At 41.3% G+C, this 21,054-nt stretch overlaps 1 protein-coding gene across 1 annotated transcript in view; it reads left to right on the top strand.

Moving 5' to 3' along the window:
• Positions 1 to 21,054, top strand: part of LOC146863033 (uncharacterized) — a 109,738-nt gene that overhangs the window by 35,859 nt on the left and 52,825 nt on the right. The window contains exon 4 of the mRNA XM_085643332.1: positions 5,917 to 6,066. Within this exon, the coding sequence (XP_085499458.1) occupies positions 5,917 to 6,066 (150 nt within the window). The remainder of the gene's footprint in view (positions 1 to 5,916; positions 6,067 to 21,054) is intronic.

The following is a 21,054-nucleotide window of genomic DNA, read 5'->3' as shown; positions in this document are numbered from 1 at the left end:
TGTTGAGCATGTAGAACGAGGGTACATTTCCAGATTGTCGCCATAAAAATGTAGTTATGAAGTCCAGACAGGTTGATGTAGTTCAAGATGATTTATTGTAGATATGTAGATAAGCCCCACCAGGAGTAGCCAGCATGCTGCTCAGCCCCATCACAACTGTGGCTTTTCTTGACAGACACCCAACATTCCATAAAGCATCATCATACTGCAACATTCCACTGGCAGAGCATATGGTGGAAAATGGCATACACAAGCATGGACAGTAAACTAGGATACTACATATCTCCTTTTTTTCTATAACACAACAAATAAAATAGAAACCACAGGAAGAACATGAAAGCACTGATCCTTACCTCCAGACACACCCACTGGCCAGACAGGTATGACAGGAGGCAAAGCACAGCATGAGAAATGAGGAAAACAGAGAAGAGAATGAATGAATACACTAACATCACTCTTACTTCCCTGTAAACAACATAGCAATGGAAAATCGACAATGTAAATCAATAAGGCTTAATGTAAACAGGGCGAAGAGAGAATGAATGAAAACACTAACATCACTTTTACTTCCCTGTAAACAACATTGCAATGGAAAATCAACAATGTAAAGCAATAAGGTTAAATGTAAACAGGGTGAAGAACAATTGAGAAAGGGACTAAACCCGTATAGAGACAACCTTGTAAAGAGGTCACACGTTGTGCCCCGTAATAATGGGACTAAGACCCATATGACACACACCGTGAGTAGTACAAATGGGCAAATGTACATGGAGCAAATGGGACTAACACCCAATGCTATCCCTATGAAGGGAAGACTGCACACATGCATGTAATTTGAGATAATCGAATAATCGAACTCTTGAAAGAGTGTACCTAGGGTCCATATATGTACCACGTTGAGCTAAATCGAAATAAAACAACATACAATTCAGTGAAGGATAAAACTTGAGAAAACAATAGCATCATAAAATGTGCAACAAACCCAAACATAGATGCATATAGTAAAACAGGCTTAAACGACCATTTGCATGAAAATTTGATTTGAAGAGAGTTACAACTAAACGTGTCACCGTATACATATGATTCACACACCAATGTGGAAAGACAGGTAAATGTGGAAGAAAAACTACAAATCACCAGAGACTTAGACATACAGGACGTGGCATTGAATGAGACTCCCACGATGCTGGCACACAACAAAAGGATGTTAATTTAAATACATAAGTTGTTTGAAAGATCGGTGATAGATAAAATAAACTTGCACCTCCATTTTTGATCTCAAGAAAGTTAATGATGTGCCTGTCATCGCAATATTGTGAGGCAGGCGTGCAACAGAAAAAAATAGCAGTACGAAGTACAAGGAGGAATCTGGTTACTTTTTGAACATAGAGTACACTGGTGCACAGAAAACCTCCACTGATCAAAAGGCAACATGACTTGAAAAAAAAACAATGCAACAGTGCTCTGAGAGGCATTAAAAGTACAGTAGTGCTTGTCAAAGTATGTATGAGGTAAATTAAAATTGACAAAGACTGACATTCTCTGAAATAGGTGGTCTAGTCAGAATAAAGAACTTATAGAGAGCTACATGACTGCACCTTGTTCTCAGACATGTGTATCAAGTAAATTAAAATTGAAACTCAGGTCAGATGTTGTCACACAGCAGTACCCAACCTATTCACCTTCCTAAAGACAAATAGAAAGAATGTTCAAATACTGGAATGGTCTTTGAGTAGCTCCTGTGAAAAAGCAAAAACAGGGAGAATATGGCACAATCTAAAATAGCAAAAATCCAATGAAACTGAAGGCTATTTTCTTGTAATATCCCACTTCCCTCAAGAAGGCGGCACGCATGTGACTTGCATCCCACTACGTTCTTGGAGGACCACAACCAACAATAAACTTTATTGTCCGAACAAAATGCTTGGCAAAACTTTATGAGCTGAGTGGAAAGCGGAGGTACATAGATAACTCAAATTGCAAAATGGTGGCAAACACTGGTGATGTCGCGCCGGTTGGCTTTCGGCATAATAGTGCTACCAAACACCTTCGAGAGCAGGAAACCTTGAGGAGAAACACGCATCACAGAGGGTCCGTGGCAGGCATCAAGAACAGCAGGGTGCAGGTAGGTGGACGCGCGTTGACAATGACTCGCGCTTGCGTGTTTGAATAAGCACAAACAGATCAACTGCCACAGTTAGAAAAATTACTCAAGGGACACAAATAATAAAAGACGACCCTGACTCAGGAGAACATTGTGCATGGTTGTCCCTTCCTGCTTACACTAGTGGATGCCACTGCCAAACTATAATAAAAACAAGCATATTGGCTTACCCCTAACAGTCCATGGCATCAGTAGGAATCAGGTCAACTTTCCTTAGTGAAGCACGGGTGAAAACCATATCGTGAGAGACAGTGTGCAGTAAGATAACAAACCAGTGCACACGCAAACTCCTTTACACAGTTGCAGTTTGAGAAAGAGTGTTTGGTAACTCTTCCCCCACAAAGCTGTTAATGTGGCAGAGTGTGAGTTTTTCTTGGCAGAAGTACAGATGAAACTTGCAGTAGGTAGGAAAACCCAAAACAGGAACAAGCTGGTGAGGGTGCACTGGGCCAAATCCATAAACAACTCTTCCATAATCTGGAGTGCTAGTTTTTTAATTCTGTCACTTCGATGCGCAAGCATAACATAGCTCACCAGGCTTGTGTGAAGAGGGATCCGGCATGTCCTGGCTGGGGGCGACCGGTGTAGTGGTCACTGGTGGGGCTCAGGATGCCAAAATCCTTGTACCAATCTTAGTTAGTCACTACTTCTGCACATCTTGACTTCTTTAACATTCTTCTTTTGTTGAGCACGTAGAACGAGGGTAAGTTTCCAGATCGTGCCATAAAAATGTAGTTATGCAGTCCAGACAGATTGATGTAGTTCAAGATGATTTATTGTAGATATGTAGATGAGACCCACCAGGAGCAGCCAGGATGCTGCTCAGCCCCATCACAACTGTGGCTTTTCTTGACAGACACCCAACATTCTATAATACATCATCATACTGTAACATTCCACTGGCAGAGCATATGGTGGAAAATGGCATACACAAACATGGACAGTAAACTAGGATACTACAATGCTTTAAACCTGTACATATTCAATCCAACAGATATGGTACTCATTGAGACAGGGGTGGGAATACAGATTCCCCCAGACCATTTCATATTGATCGCTCCTCGATCTCGGTTGGCTCTCGAAGGAATTCAAGTGTTGAGAGGAGTGATTGATGCAGACTATCAAGGAGAAATAAAAGTAATATTATTGAACAGTGAGACACTGAATTGTTTATACAAACTAGAGAGAGAATTGCTCAAATAGTGATTGTTAGAAATGGGGGTCTCTAGTTGGCAATGGTATACACCTTTGTCCAAATAGGGACCCTTGCTTCTTGTCAGGGAAAGGGGGATACACTCCTGAATAACCCCTGCTCACCCCCTTGGTAGCTTGGCACGAGCAGACAAGCTTATCTCAGAGGCAGTGTGTAAAGCATTTGTGAACACTTATAGTAATACAGTGAAAACACTACAAATGGACACCCCACCAGTTTAGAAATATAAGTAATCTCTACTAAACTTAACACAAGACCAAACGACAAAAATCCACAATAGTGTAATAAAAATATGACTTTAAAATGGTAGAAATAGCTTAGTTCAATTTAGATTGTAAAAGCAACACTTTACTCTCAAAGTACCTTGGATGCGTCGCGCAAAACAAACAAAAGGGTCGCAGGGAAGGTGATTTGTTGGTTCCTTGCTTCGGGGGAGGTAATGCATCGGTTCCTTACTGCAGCGCAGGGGAGGTGATGCGTCGGATACTTACCGGAGAGCAGGTGATGCGTCGGTTGCTTACTGTGATCCGGTGCGATACGACAAGATGGCGCTTTGATGCGATGCGAGGATCTGGTACGATGCGACAAAATGGCGTCTTTGATGCGATGCGACAATGGGGATGCGATGCGTGCACGCCCGATGGCCGTGCGGTGAAATCTATAATCTTTGGAGCCGTGACAGGCCCTGCTACACGCTTCTCAGAGGAAGCAACGGCGATCTCTGCGGCGGCAGCACACTTCTCTGGTGATGCAACACGCTCCATCGGCGATGCGACGGCGAACAGTTGCAGCGGTGACACGCTTCTTCAGTGATGCGACGTCAACTACTGCGGCGGCGACACGCTTCTCCTCATTGCGTTGCGCTTCCAGGTCCCAGCGACAAACAGTCTCTAGAGGTCCTAAACAGCTACAGGCACCTCTCTGCAGGTTGGCATTCCCAGCAAGGAAATTCAGGGGGAGCTGGTGGTGAAGTCTTTGTGTCCCTGAAACTTCAGACAGGAGGCAAGCTCAGTTCAAGCCCTTGGAGATCTTCCTCAAGATGACAAAGCAAACAGCAAAGTCCTTTTCTTGGCAACAAGTAACCACTGCAGACCAACCCCAGACAGCAAACAGCACCGGGGCAGTAATCCTCCTTCAGCTTCTCCGGTTTCTTCTCCTTGGCAAAGGTTCCTCTTGATTTCCCAGAAGAGATCTGGGTCTGGTTCCCCCTTTTTATACACACAAACCCTTTGTCTCTGAAGGCAGAGAGTGTCTGTACCTAGTTCAAAACAGTTCTGGGTGCATTCTGCCAGTGTACAACTTCTTCCTTTGTCAGTGTGGGTCAGGGTCATGAGATGCACCACAGGAGGTGGAAGGCAGGCACAGCCCTATTCAGGCCCAGGTGCTACTCCTCCCACCACTCCCAATGCAGATAAGTCTATTCAGCCTAGTGCTGACTCACCCTGTCTCCTTGAGCTAACCCAGCCCCTGTCACTCACAAACCAAACATGCAATACACAACCTAGCAGAGGCAGGCGGGATGGTTAGGTAAGAAAATACCTACTTTCTAAAAGTGGTACTTTCAAACACAGAATGTTAAAACCAACTTTACTAAAAGATGTATTTTATCATTCTGAATTCAAGCATACTAAATTTGTTTTTCTACCATGTTCCCTGGGTCAATTAGGATTATAAGATGTTATAATCAAACTGCCCATTCTGGCCTATGGGGACAGGTAGCCTTTCAATAGTGAAAAACGAAAATGGTTGTAATTCACTATCAGGACATGCCACACACATCGGGGCATGTCCTACCTTTTATTTACAATGCACCCTTCCCATGGGGGTACCTTCGGCCTACCTTAGTTGTGATTAACATGTAGAAAAGGGAAGGTTTAGGGACTGACAAGTGGGTGCACTTGCCAAGTCTACATGGCAGCCCCAGGCTGCACACAGGCTCTGCAATGGCAGGCCTGAGCTACATTTTGCAAGCTGCTTCTGTGGGTGGCACAATCAGTGCTGGTAGCCCACCAGCAGCATTTGATTTACAGGCCCTGGGCATCCATAGTGCACTGTACTAGGGCCTGACAAGTAAATCAAATAAGCCAATTATGGAGTCACTAATGCCTTACAACAATTTACAATAGAGAGCATATGCACTTTAGCACTAACCAGCAGTGGTAGAGTGCCCAGAGTCATAAAACCACCAACAACAGGTCAGAAAAAATACAGGAGGGAGGAAAAAAGTTCAGGGATACCCTGCAAAAAGGGCCAAGTCCAACAGTGATTATTCAAGTGTAGGTAGGGATAGTCAAGAAGGGGACTGCCCCAGTCCTTCTTACAGTGCAAGGGGAAGGAGAGTGTGGTTCCACCACCAAGAGCCCAGGGGCCAAGGTGTGGGTAAATCTCCGAATAGTCCCCCCAAAACAGGCAGAGATCATTGCAACAGGTAAAAAAGACAATGTTCTGTTAATTATGAGTAAGAGAAATGGGAACATGTGCCTGCTGATAAATACTACTTCCAAGAATGAAAAATACTTGTTTTTCTCTGTTCTTCTAGATTACAGCATGGCATGTTTGTGTCCTTCTTTCGCTGAGTGGAGTGTGTTTGGTCATGTTCGATTATGGCCAAGAGGGACTGGGAGCCCCCAACTCCGAAGTGACCATTCGACAGCACAGACTGATGTCTTTGCTGAATCCACCTGACAGGGTATGGGCTTTACCTAGCATATACTGTTCTCAAAAAGTCGTACCTTTGCATGACAAACATGAGGAGCACCAGTGTTTAATAGCTATGCCTACCTCCGTTAATATCTTACCGCAGTCATTTAATGCCACAGGTGCAGACAGGGCAGTGGAAGAAAGCTATGTGAGGACTCATATGTCACTGTATGAGTTTTGTAGATTTTGTTCAGAAGCCACTGAATATACCTGGAACAAATTATCTCAAGTGATAATGTACAATGCCACTATAGGTGAGGTTTGCTACAATTTATCTTGTGAAGAGAACAATTTAATGATGACTTGGGAATAATAAACTGTATTTAAAAGTTGAAATGAAAGTATACGTAAAAATGTATATAATAGTATGTTATGTAAGAATGTAATATCTGCTGCCAGTTATATCAAGCATATTAAATTGCCTATAGGATGGTTATTTTCTTGTGGTGATGTTACATGTACATATATTGCAGAAAATATAACGGGCGGACTGTGTGCTTTCACATGGTTGAGACTTATGATGTTTTCCTTGAATACAGCATTACCTGTCTAGAATACTAGGGAAACTGTCCAACTTGATGAAGATTGTGACTCTGAGGTTCACTTATTATCTAGAACTGAATATATAAGTGTAGGGGCTTCATTAGTAGGAGTTCCAGCTTTAACCATTTATAACACTAGGATTAATAATAAATTAGCATGTTTGATGGTCAAGATTATTAATCATACATCTGTTTCTTTGGCAAAATTATTATTAGATATGCAGGGGGCAAGAAAGGCTAGCTTACAGAATAGAGAAGCAAATGACTATTTACTTTTGAAACATGATCATGGATGTTCAGAATTCGAAGGTATGTGCTGTTTTTACCTTTCAGATCACTCAAAATCATTCATTCTCACATTGAAGCTTTAAACAAACTAGTCAAAGGAATATGACATGATATAGAGAAAGGATGGTGGGACTGACTTTTTGGGTGTTTACCAGACTTTGTTAAATTTTGTTATATCTTAGGCGAGATAATAATGGCAATTTCTGATATTATTATGCTGTTGTAAACAATGTGTGTCTAATATTATATCTATGTTTCGACCTAAAACAGTTGATTTCAGACCAATATATTATGAGAGTTAATGGTCAAATGTGGAGTGTGGTGCTATGAGGAAAGATACATTGACCAATGACTCCATTTTGTATAACTGACTCCATTTTCCATACTCCATTTTCAGTGCTCTCATGCAGTTGCAGGTTGGGGGGGATGTTTTCGCTCTTCACCTGTTTTCGCTCTTCACCATACAGAGTAATCTAGACCATATCGTGTGGGATGCACACTTGGTACCATTCACACAGTTGAGATTGCTTTTGCCAGAGAAATGTGTGAAATGTACAGCTCTGCCTCCGAGTAAACACGGGGCCTAGCAGGCTTCTGTGAGTGACCTTGATGCAGACTGGTATGGCCAGCTTTGTTTTTGCAACAGAAGAAAGGGGAGAGGTTCCAAGAAATCTCTTCTTGGGTTGAGTAAAAGGTATTAAAGTCAGGAAATCTTGGCTCTCAGACAGGAGCCCGCCTGTGCAGCGGATGCGTTGTCACAGGAAATGTAGTTGTTTACGATCAAGACTTCTGACTGACTGTGAGGGCTCCTCAGTTATACTGGCCAGAATGTTGAAAGACACTCTTTCAGTGACGCTTTTCTATTACTTACTTTGTGTATATATTCCCAAAGTTTTATTAGTCCATGTGTATATTTCATATGTTTTCTGCTGTGTATATATACTCTTTATATTTGACTTCTTTCATTTGACATCTGTGAAGGTGCATTGCTAAAAATATTTTGTATTCCTTTTGTTGTACTGATAAATACATGTGTTCCATTTTTAAAACACCTTGATCAGTTTACTTGCCTCATTTTGAGATTTTGAGAGTGCTGAGTTGCTTTTCTACATGCGTCATTAAAGGTGCAGATATATATATATATATATATATATTACCTACTGGCGGTCGCCAGTAGGTAGTTATAGTTAGGACCCCTTTTCCATAGGAAATCCGCAACATTCTATTTTGAAGAACTTTGGCGCCGGACGATGAATCCTCGCGAATTTCTCAAAATAGGTGGGGCGCTACGCTCCGCTCCTTCCCTGAAAGTCTCGGGGGGATACGTCAAGCGGGGGCTGAGATAAAAGGGGGGTCCCAAAACGCGTTTTTCCCATGCATTTTTCCATAGGACCTTTAGAACGAGCTACAGCCCGAACGGCTGAACAGAATTACTAGAAATTTGGCAGAGAGGTAGTCCCTATGTCAAGGAAGTGCCTTTTGTAGGTTTGGTGTAAATCTGTTCAGTAGATTCTGAGAAAATAGCCTTTAAATCAATATATATATCTGAGCCCGCTTACGGTACGCTTACCGTACGCTTACGGTAAGCTTACGGTACGCGTACGGTGGCGTGCGCGAGCGCGATTCTGATTGGCTGTTAGATCTTAGTAAACATTCGAATCGGCCGAAACCAGGAAGCGGCGGCCGCCATTTTGTGTGTTTCACTCAGAAAAAAAAGAGTGAAAACAAGAAAAGGGGGCAATGAGGAGAGTTACAGACCCCCTTACATTTGTGAGGGGGTCAAAGAAGGACTGTAAAGTACAAAGAAAACATTTATTGATTTTTTAAAAAAATCACGGGGTACGCGTACGGTAAGCTTACGGTAAGCGTACGGTAGAAAAAAAAAAAAAAAAAATAAATGAAATTCAGATTTAAGTGTTGAGATATTAGGGGGCTCTAAAAAGAGCCGTTGTGTTTATGAAATTATTTTTTAGTGGTACCTACAAGTAAGTACCGATGCAGAGTCTAAGGTTCAAGAGGAAGACTCTGTTCCCTTTATCATTGAAGTGCACACCATCTCCTCTATAAATGTCTTGCATGTCAAAACGCAAGTTGTTGTGGTAAATGGCACCCATACCATAGTCACGGAGGAAAGCAGAAACAGATTTGTTGACGTGCTTTCTTGCTTTGTCAATCTGCGGACAGAAATGATTGGACCAGTTCCATTTTTGCCTTTGGCATATGTTGGAAAACACAAAGGCAGTTTTAGGGAAAAGTGAAAACAGTTGTGCAAAGGTGTCCTTCATAAGCATTTCCAGACCTACCCCAGTCAAAGTGCCTAGGTCATTGCCACCACAGTGCACTATTATGAGGTCAGGGTGTTGGATTTGCATGAAGGATTTCACCAATGGCATCAATTGGTGCCACTTTAACCCTCTCTGACCAATCCATTTAATGTCTACATTTGGCAAAGCAAGGTCTCTCACCATATCTGTTTTCTCTGCAAACTTTTCACTCCAGAAGACATAGCTGTGCCCTACAATCCACACTGTGAACATCTTCAAAGGAGAACTGGATGCACTCAGGAGGTGTCTTTCAGTAGAATGGCAATATGAAAAGAAAGACAGTTTGGAAATGGAGGCATACATATTTTTTTCAAAACAAAAAGAACTGATTGGCTGTTTCATACCATTCTAGAATAAAAACTAGGCTGTATGTGTAAACTAATAGAAGCATGTTTTGTATTGGTACAAAAAAATGTGTTACCAAAGAACAGTACTATGGATTTGCTGTTAGGTTTGAAAAGTCAAGCACTCTTGCTCTGTGGAATTGAAACATTGTGTGGCGAACTTCTGACCTAACTCCACACAGCAGTGTTCCATGAGCTGTTGCTATGGTAGCAGGCAGAAGTCAAGTTGGGGGAAGGGTACTAGGCAGAAGTCAAGTTGGGGGCAGGGTACTTTTGGAAAAGGGTTGGTTTTCAACCAATAGAAATGTGTGATTACATTTGAAAAAAAGGGGGAAGCACTGAGATTTGAAACTTACATGTATATGTGTGGAAAAATAGAGGGAAAGTTTGCCATTATCTGGTTCTGCTGAGAGGAGAGAGGTGAACACAACAGAGATCCTGGCTCTGATAATCTGCTGTTTGAGTGTCACATTTCTTTCACAACTAACTAATTTTAAAAGTGAGTTTAGAGTTTGAGAGGGGATGTATGTGGTAACTTAAGAAATGAATAATAGAAATGGAAATTCTTTTTGTTGTAGTTGCGTTTATCATTTTCTGTTTTGGGAGAAATTTAAATGTGAGGAACATGTAAAATAATATGGAGTATGTTTTCACAATAAATTAAGGTGTACTGGAAAAAAAAAGAATAGTTTAAGGGTTTGAGGTTGGACTCAGTAATGCAAATACATTCAGCATCACTAAGGCTGGTTGCCCTTGCTGGAGTGTAGGCAGCCACCCAGGTTACACATGGAGGTGGTCTGAAAAAGAAGTTTGGACATGTGCATTTAAGAAAATCGAAAAAAGTGGTTTCATAATGTGTTCATAAGTGATTTTCACTTGCCCAAAAAAAAAAGAGCAGTAAGTGTGCTTTCAAATTGGCAAAGAAATTTCGTTTTGGGACTAATGTGAAAACATGACTCTGTGTGCAGAGAGGAATTATAGGCAGAGATTTATTGCGTATTGCTCTGGTGATTTCACAGTTGCATTAGATGGAAAGGGGGAGCGATTTTTTGGGGGAAGAAGCAGACTCTTAGCACACACCCATGTGCTTGCCATGTATAATCATGCACAGTATTTACAAGCGAGTGAGGTTTTCAGGTTTCAGTCTGTAATGCAAATACATTCAGCATCACTAAGGCTGGTTGCCCTTGCTGGAGTGTAGGCAGCCACCCAGGTTACACATGGAGGTGGTCTGATAAAGAAGTTTGGACATGTGCATTTAAGAAAATCGAAAAAAGTGGTTTCATAATGTGTCAGTCTGTAAAAGTGATTTTCACTTGCCCCAAAAAAAAAGAGCAGTAAGTGTGCTTTCAAATTGGCAAAGAAATTTCGTTTTGGGACTAATGTGAAAACATGACTCTGTGTGCAGAGAGGAATTATAGGCAGAGATTTATTGCGTATTGCTCTGGTGATTTCACAGTTGCATTAGATGGAAAGGGGGAGCGATTTTTTGGGGGAAGAAGCAGACTCTTAGCACACACCCATGTGCTTGCCATGTATAATCATGCACAGTATTTACAAGCGAGTGGGGTTTTCAGGTTTCAGTCTGTAATGCAAATACATTCAGCATCACTAAGGCTGGTTGCCCTTGCTGGAGTGTAGGCAGCCACCCAGGTTACACATGGAGGTGGTCTGAAAAAGAAGTTTGGACATGTGCATTTAAGAAAATCGAAAAAAGTGGTTTCATAATGTGTTCATAAGTGATTTTCACTTGCCCAAAAAAAAAAGAGCAGTAAGTGTGCTTTCAAATTGGCAAAGAAATTTCGTTTTGGGACTAATGTGAAAACATGACTCTGTGTGCAGAGAGGAATTATAGGCAGAGATTTATTGCGTATTGCTCTGGTGATTTCACAGTTGCATTAGATGGAAAGGGGGAGCGATTTTTTGGGGGAAGAAGCAGACTCTTAGCACACACCCATGTGCTTGCCATGTATAATCATGCACAGTATTTACAAGCGAGTGAGGTTTTCAGGTTTCAGTCTGTAATGCAAATACATTCAGCATCACTAAGGCTGGTTGCCCTTGCTGGAGTGTAGGCAGCCACCCAGGTTACACATGGAGGTGGTCTGATAAAGAAGTTTGGACATGTGCATTTAAGAAAATCGAAAAAAGTGGTTTCATAATGTGTCAGTCTGTAAAAGTGATTTTCACTTGCCCCAAAAAAAAAGAGCAGTAAGTGTGCTTTCAAATTGGCAAAGAAATTTCGTTTTGGGACTAATGTGAAAACATGACTCTGTGTGCAGAGAGGAATTATAGGCAGAGATTTATTGCGTATTGCTCTGGTGATTTCACAGTTGCATTAGATGGAAAGGGGGAGCGATTTTTTGGGGGAAGAAGCAGACTCTTAGCACACACCCATGTGCTTGCCATGTATAATCATGCACAGTATTTACAAGCGAGTGGGGTTTTCAGGTTTCAGTCTGTAATGCAAATACATTCAGCATCACTAAGGCTGGTTGCCCTTGCTGGAGTGTAGGCAGCCACCCAGGTTACACATGGAGGTGGTCTGAAAAAGAAGTTTGGACATGTGCATTTAAGAAAATCGAAAAAAGTGGTTTCATAATGTGTCAGTCTGTAAAAGTGATTTTCACTTGCCCAAAAAAAAAAGAGCAGTAAGTGTGCTTTCAAATTGGCAAAGAAATTTCGTTTTGGGACTAATGTGAAAACATGACTCTGTGTGCAGAGAGGAATTATAGGCAGAGATTTATTGCGTATTGCTCTGGTGATTTCACAGTTGCATTAGATGGAAAGGGGGAGCGATTTTTTGGGGGAAGAAGCAGACTCTTAGCACACACCCATGTGCTTGCCATGTATAATCATGCACAGTATTTACAAGCGAGTGGGGTTTTCAGGTTTCAGTCTGTAATGCAAATACATTCAGCATCACTAAGGCTGGTTGCCCTTGCTGGAGTGTAGGCAGCCACCCAGGTTACACATGGAGGTGGTCTGAAAAAGAAGTTTGGACATGTGCATTTAAGAAAATCGAAAAAAGTGGTTTCATAATGTGACAGTCTGTAAAAGTGATTTTCACTTGCCCCAAAAAAAAAGAGCAGTAAGTGTGCTTTCAAATTGGCAAAGAAATTTCGTTTTGGGACTAATGTGAAAACATGACTCTGTGTGCAGACAGGAATTATAGGCAGAGATTTATTGCGTATTGCTCTGGTGATTTCACAGTTGCATTAGATGGAAAGGGGGAGCGATTTTTTGATGCAGAAGCAGACTCTTAGCACACACCCAGCTCCTTTCCATGTATAATCATGCACAGTATTTACAAGCGAGTGGGGTTTGAGGTTTCAGTCAGTAATGCAAATACATTCAGCATCACTAAGGCTGGTTGCCCTTGCTGGAGTGTAGGCAGCCACCCAGGTTACACATGGTGGTGGTCTGAAAAAGAAGTTTGGACATGTGCATTTAAGAAAATCAAAAAAGTGGTTTCATAATGTGTCAGTCTGTAAAAGTGATTTTCACTTGCCAAAAAAAAAAGAGCAGTAAGTGTGCTTTCAAATTGGCAAAGAAATTTCGTTTTGGGACTAATGTGAAAACATGACTCTGTGTGTTGCCCGCTGTAAAATGATGAATGCAATTGCTTTCACAATTTATAGTGAAATGCAATATATTCTGAAAACAGCAAAAATAAGGCAAAAATATTTTTTGGAAAAAAATGTAAATATGTGTACTGTATTATAAAATGTTTTAAAAAAATTAATACTTTTTTCTTTTTTTTCAGATTCATATAGAAAATTTTCGAAAACTAGAACCATTTTTAAAGCTATTTTTAAAAAAAACAAATGAATAAATATTTTTTTGAGTGAGTATGGTAAGTCAATAATAATAATTGTAGTCTCTCAAGGACCTTGTAATGTGATAATTGATTTTTAGTGTTTTTTTTGAAAAATAAAAAAAAAGTACGCGCACCGTACGCGTTCGGTAAAAAAAAAAAAAAAAAGTTTTAAAAAACATATGTAAAAAAAAGATGAAAGATAAGGTTGGCTCTTAAAAGAACCGTTGTGTTCATGCAGGGACAGAGGAAAGAAAGCATGGGAAAATTATTCAAAGTGACAAATGTGCTGATCTATTTTGTTGTTCACTAGGGAAACACTGGTCTCCCTATGGCAAATTAGATCTTGACAAAAGGCGCATCAAATATCAACCCTTCGAAATCGAGGGTTCATTTCCAGAGGGCCAGCAAAAGGAGATTCTCCCCCCACAGATGAAGGGCTCACTTGACCTGCAGAAGAAGGAGTCAGCTCTGCAGATGATGGTCCAGGCTGAGCTGCTGTGGATGTACTTGCTTGTCTTTCTGAAGAGTTACCTCCAAAAAGATGACCATGTGTCCTTTTGTGTACATCCTTGAGGTGTCTCTTCATGGTGTGATTCCCAAAGGAATACTTCCTGTCAGGATTACCTCTAGAAAGTACACGCTGACACAGCCTGCAAGTTACTAAGGGTGCATTCACCTTTTGCTGGCCTTCAGGAAAAGTAAAATAATCCCATACATAAGAGGGCTTTTGTTTCCTCGATCTCTGCCTCAAGACAGTGCTGCTAGTGCTAGCCTCACTCTCAGAAGAGCTCTGCTGTTCTGCCATCGTATCCCAAAGACAAACCAGCTCCTTCTCCCAAGGGATCACAAGCAGAAATGAGGGGAATGGGTGTGGTGTAGGAGAGTTCTAGAACTGAAAGTAGTTTCAACCAATCAAAAGTTGTGTTTCATGATCACATGACCTACCGTACGCTTACGGTACGCTTACGGTGCGCTTACGGCAAAAGTGCGCATGCGCGTAAAAAAGACACGCGCTTGCGCGCATGCGCATAACAGTCACTACCCGACACTTCCGCGTAACGTGCGCGTGTAGCGTACACGCGTACGCGTCCCACGCGGAGGACGCGCGGCTACGCAAATTGCGTAACTATACGCAAACAGCGTAGATAAATTACGGACGTTGCGTAAACCGTACGCTTACCGTAAGCTTACGGTACGCGTACTAAAAAAAAAATTAAAAAAAAGGAAAAAATGTATTGCTAATAAATTTTACATGTTTATTTTATAAAATATATTAAAAAAAACATATTATAGAATTTTAAAAATGTAACCATAGTCTTTAAAAAAGGATAGAAAATTAAAATAAAAATATGTTTAAAAAAATAGAAGAAAAAAAACAAAATTAGCATTTAAAAAACCTTGCAAATTCACTGAAAAAACCATGGGTTTCACACACGTTATAGTTAGGACTTAGCATTTAAAAAACCTTAGAAATTCAGTGAAAAAACCATAGGTTTCACACACGTTATAGTTAGGAATTAGCATTTAAAAAACCTTAGAAATTCAGTGAAAAAAACCATAGGTTTCACACATGTTATAGTTAACTGGACATTTTACTCGTAAAAAACCATTGAAATTGCCCCGTTATAGTTAGTTCAGCTAACTATAACTCGCGCGCCCGCAATGCACTGCTGATGACGTCACATATTACATCACTCATGACATGGTCAGTGACATCACTCATGACATCACTGATGACATCTCAAATGACATCACTGATGACATCACTGATGACATCATCCTTGTGATAGAGTGGCAGACCTCCTCTTCCCCTAATATAACCTTTGATACACACAATCAAAAAGAGAAATTAAAATTTTAAAAACAATGGACATACCAATACCAGTTACAACAACCTATACAGTAATTCTAAGATCCAAATACACATCCACTCATTCACCAACAGTCCTATACAGTCACTCATACATGTACTCACTCATCATATGTACTCATACACGTATACATCCTGTTACACAATGCCACTCATCCATAGAGGTACTCACACACATAGTTAGTCATGCTAATAAAGAATCAAACATACATTTACTTGCATATACAGTTATACACACACCACCACACTTACTTCTACGGAAACTTACATATACTTAGTCTTTTAAACAATCACTTATAGAAACACATACTTATTCATACAGGAACTCTTTCAATCTCTCACTCTCACATATACTCACATATATACACCAATAGTCACATATACTAGTTTAAAACATATGTAGTTACACATAAAGACACTATTGAGACAGTCATTCACTCACTAACACACCCATACATACACTCATCCACCCAAGCAGTCCAGCACACATGCTGTCTTCAACACATACAAACAATGAGTCACTCATTCATGCACCCATGCACTATGTAATACCCCTCACCGAACCAGACACTCACACTCATACTGATACTCAAAAAACCAACTAATAACCTATTTAGACACTCATGTAGCTACACACCAACCCATGCAGCCACTTATACACAAAGTGAGAGACTGATACAGATATTTACATATTTAAACATTACTCACTAAGCCATGTATTCACTAAGATACACTTAATCAGTCAGTAATACAATCAATTTTTCAAAAACAATTCATCCATTTAGACACTTATATACCCATTTATTCTTCCATCGACCTTGAGATATACATATATAAAACATATTTAATTTTCAGAAAAACACACATTCACTGGATGATGTCATCAGTGATGTCATCAATGATGTCATTTGAGATGTCATCAGTGATGTCATGAGTGATGTCACTGACCATGTCATGAGTGATGTAATATGTGACGTCATCAGCAGTGCATTGCGGGCGCGCGAGTTATAGTTAGCTGAACTAACTATAACGGGGCAATTTCAATGGTTTTTTACGAGTAAAATGTCCAGTTAACTATAACATGTGTGAAACCTATGGTTTTTTTCACTGAATTTCTAAGGTTTTTTAAATGCTAATTCCTAACTATAACGTGTGTGAAACCTATGGTTTTTTCACTGAATATATATATATATATATATATATACATATAATTTTCTGGCGGTCGCCAGTAGATAGTTATAGTTAGGACCGAGTTCCCATAGGAAATCTGAAAATTCTATTTTGAATAACTTTGGCGCTGGTTGATTTATCTTCGTGAAATTTTCAAAACTAATGGGGCGCTCCGCTCAGCTCCTACCCTGAAAGTCTCGGGGTGATTCGTCAAGCGGGGGGCTGAGAAAAAAGGGGGGTCCCAAAACGCGTTTTCCCCATGCATTTTCCCATAGGACCTTTAGTCGAAGGTACAGCCCGAACGACTGAACAGAATTACTTGAAATTTGGCAAAGAGGTAGTCCTCAGGTCAGGCATGTGCCTTTTGCTTAAATGGTGTAAATCCGTTCAGTAGTTCCTGAGAAAATCAAAAGTAAAATCACATATATATCTGGGCGGAGCCTAACCACACATCTCATCGTGAGATCTGATTGGCTGTCAGCACTTCATCCAAGAAGTGTTGGCAGCCATCTTGGGACCAATATACATGATAGCACCTCATTAAAAAGCATTGCAGTTAATAGAAGGTTTTAAGACCTTAGTTACATTATAAATCATTTGTTGATGGTACCATACTCATTTTAGGAATTGTGGTGTGTTCTAAGGTGATTTTACCATGTGAAAAAGCCTTCTGCTGTGATATCATGAATCATGTTTGAGAGAAAACTATTTTCTCATGCTTTTCCCACAGAGGTTTGAAAGGTGATCTATAAGCTAACTGAGAGCATATTTTCTGTAAATTCACATCATCTTTCTCAGTCATGTGAGAATGAAGTCTGACATTCTCAGTAAAACATGTACATCCAACAAGGGCAGAGACTGTCAGTTGATTCCTTTGTGTTCTACTGAAGCTTCCCAGAGTGTTCTAAAGAACAACTAGAGCGCTAACAGTCCTACTTATGACAAACGTATGGCACACCTGAAGCCATCTTGGTTGGAATAAAGTGGTAATTCTTAAAACATTTAATTTAAAAAGTAACAAAATGAGGGGGTTCATTTTGCCATAGAAAGTATGATTAGTGCTGCAGAAAGAAACATTAGGGCACATTTTGAGTGACTTCTCAAATCCTCTTCTATTTCATTAAAAAATTCTGACATGCAGACTGAAACATGCACTTTCAATACCAGCAGCAGACTTCCCTGGTGAGCAGTAGCTTTACTACTGTGATCTAATAAGCAACTAGAGTGCTAACATTCTGAATTTATGGCAAATGTGTGACACATCTGAATGCCTTCTTGATGGAATCAAAGTAAAAAACTGAAAGTATTTCCTACTGAGGAGACTGTAGTAAATGAGGAAATTAGGAAACATCATAACAAATAAGTCTCCCAAAATGGCCACCAGAGACAAAAGAGCCCAAATGTAGCCAAAATATCACCCAGATGTAGCCCAAGTATAGCCCAATGACAGAATGTCCCAGAGTGTTCTAACGAACCACTAGAGCGCTAACAGTCCTACTTATGACAAACGTATGGCACACCTGAAGCCATCTTGAATGGAATAAAGTGGTAACACTTAAAACATTTAATTTACAAAGGAACACAATGAGGGGATTCATTTTGCCATAGAAATTATGATTAGTGCTGCAGAAAGAAAAATTAGGGCACATTTTGAGTGACTTCTCAAATCCTCTTCTATGTCATAAAAAAATTCTGACATGCAGACTGAAACATGCACTTTGAATACCAGCAGCAGACTTCCCTGGTGAGCAGTAGCTTTACTACAGTGATCTAATGAGCAACTAGAGTGCTAACATTCAGAATTCATGGCAAATGTGTGACATATCTGAATACCTTCTTGATGGAATCAAAGTAAAAAACTGAAAGCATTTCCTACTGAGGAGACTGCAGTAAATGAGGAAATTAGGAAACTTCATAACAAATAAATCTCCCAAGATGGCCACCAGACACAAAAGAGCCTAAATGCAGCACAAATATCACCCAGATGTAGCCCACATGTAGCCCAATGACAGAAGTGTGCAAAACACTTATTTTTTGTGTATTTGCAGTTTTATATAGTGCAGACTTTTCAGGTATTGGAATGCTTTACATGAGCATTGGTTACATCACACAAGATCAAATTCATTTTGGTTGTAGACATGGGGAGATTAAGTGATTTGACCACAATCACAGAATGTTGAGCTGAAGCAGAAACTCCAACCTGGTTCCCCAGTTGCAAAGTCTGCAGCTCTGGAAGCAACACCACATCCTCTCGCCAAGGTGCAACATTTAATCAAGTGGCCAACTGGATAAAAAAACATAAAGATTACAAATAATTTAAAAGTTCTTTGTTGCTATTTGAAAACTCAGAAAATATGTCCTCATTTTAGTTTTTTAGAGCACTAACCATAATTTTGATGCAAATAAGACCCTCTCATATATGTAATTTCTAAAGGAAATACTCTGGGTATTACAGTTTTGATTACATCAAGATGACGTCAGGCGTTCCACACTTTTATAATAATACAGGACTGGCAAGAGAGGCTGTGGCAATATAATAGACCATTGTGGGCAGAAGGAAGAGGCAGTGGTAGTACAACCATACATGCCAACAGACACGTTTCAGCCAGGAAACGTCCAATGTTTTTAAGCTCAAATGGGCTTTATTTGATCTGTCTCCTGTCTACAATCTCCTCTTTTTCAATGTAACTCAAAGGGGAAAATCAATACCCCAGGTTTTTTTCAAAATCTCCCTCTTACCAAGTTCAAAATGTTCGCAAGTATGGTACATTGAATCATGGTAGGCAGGAGGAATTGGGGGAGGAACATGGACTCGGATAACAGAGGACAGGAGGGACATGGAGAGGTGCACCAAACGGACCCTACAGGGCAGGCATCAGGGTTTGCAGCAGCACAATACACCACACAGCACATGCGGGACGGGAGTGCAGCACAACAATCCATAGAAAGCAATAGGGAGGGGACAGGACCATGCACATGGACAACAGAGAACAGATGGGAAAGAGGTAATGGTAGCCAGCTGACCATAATGGACAGACAGGAGAGAAAGCTGCAGCATAACAGACCATAAAGGGCAGGAGGGACGGATCGGGGGCATTACAATGGAACAGCCAGGAGGGAGGGAATAAGGGGTCTGCACATGGAAACAGAGGGCTGGGGGCAAGGTGGCAGGGCAGGAGCAGCAAGATGACCACGGAGGTCAGGCAGGATGGGCACTAGACACAAGACACACCATGGAGAGCAACAATGAGACTATGGTGGCATACACACAGACCATGGAGGGAAGGTGGGAGGGGGTCAGGGGCAGCTAGCTGACCACACAGGGAAGGTGGGAGGGGCCATGGCAGCACAGAAGACCATGCATGGCAAGCGGGAGGGTTAGTGGCAGCACAATGGCTATGATGGGCAAGAAGGAGGGTGCAGGGGCATGCACAAAGGACCATGGAGGATAGAAGGGAGGGTCAGGACCTGGGCACAGACAAGAGAGTTCAGGGGAAGGGGCCTCACAATAGACCGCGTGGGGCAGGCAGGAGGAGCAGTTGCAGCACAACAGATCAGGGAGGGCAGAAGGGTGTGGCAGTAAAATGGACCATGGAGGACAGGAGGAAGGGGATAGGGGCATGGCATGTGGACAGGCAGGGTGGAGGTGGCAGGGACAGGTTACAGTCATCTGACAATGCAAGGCAGATTGGAGGGGAGTGGCAGCTCAACAGAACACTCAGAGTAGATAGGAGTGGCAGGTCCATGGAACATAGTGGGCAAAAAGGATGGTGCAGGGGCATGCACAAAGACATCGGAGGGCAGGGGGAAGGAGAATAGGGGCAGCAAGCTAAGCACAGAGGCTAAGCAGGAGGTCAATGATGGCCCATAGAATTGGGCAATGGAGGGCAGGAGGAGTGGACTGGTACATCATGCTAAATGGAGGGCAGTGGCAGCACATCAGACCATGCATGGCAGGAGGGAGGAGGCTAGTCCATGGATTCAGACAACAGAGGATAGGGAGGAGGTGGATGGGGCAGCAAGCTAACTGTTCAGAGAAGGTGGGTATTAGGAACTTGATTGAGCATAATCTCACTTTTATTCAGGAAGAAGAGGACGTTTGTGACTGTGACTCCGGGCTCACTTGGCAGAAACACCCCCTGACGCTCCACCCCCATCGCAAAATGTAATGCCCATGAAAAGGGTAGGTGGACGCAGTGTTATATAGAACATAGTCCTGAGAGCACGATTGAAAATGAAAACTAGATGTAGTATATGGTATAAACTATGCACCAAAAAGTGTGATATAAGATGAACCGGGGCGTGAAATATAATATGCAATACATTGTGCGCAATGACAGATTCATTGGAGAGCGCGAGATAGCACAGGCACTAGCGCGTGCTATGCGATATGCGCCTTGGAGTGTAATATGCACAGGGCAGTGTTGTGTAACATAACTAGTCTCTAAAGTTGTAATATAAAATATGTGCTGGGGAGTATAACGTTGCATATGCACTGTGACAAAGATATGGATCCCAGATTGTAATATGTATGGCATAGCACTGTGCGTTATAACATAAACATCGAGGAAGGCACGTTAGATGGGGCAATATAACCCGTGCGAAGGCAAGTGTGGCAT

This window comes from Triturus cristatus, chromosome 2_2, assembly GCF_964204655.1.
Source record: "Triturus cristatus chromosome 2_2, aTriCri1.1, whole genome shotgun sequence".
Classification (NCBI taxonomy): domain Eukaryota; kingdom Metazoa; phylum Chordata; class Amphibia; order Caudata; family Salamandridae; genus Triturus; species Triturus cristatus.
Note: the sequence above shows the minus strand (reverse complement) of the source record. Positions and strands in the feature narration are given on the sequence as shown.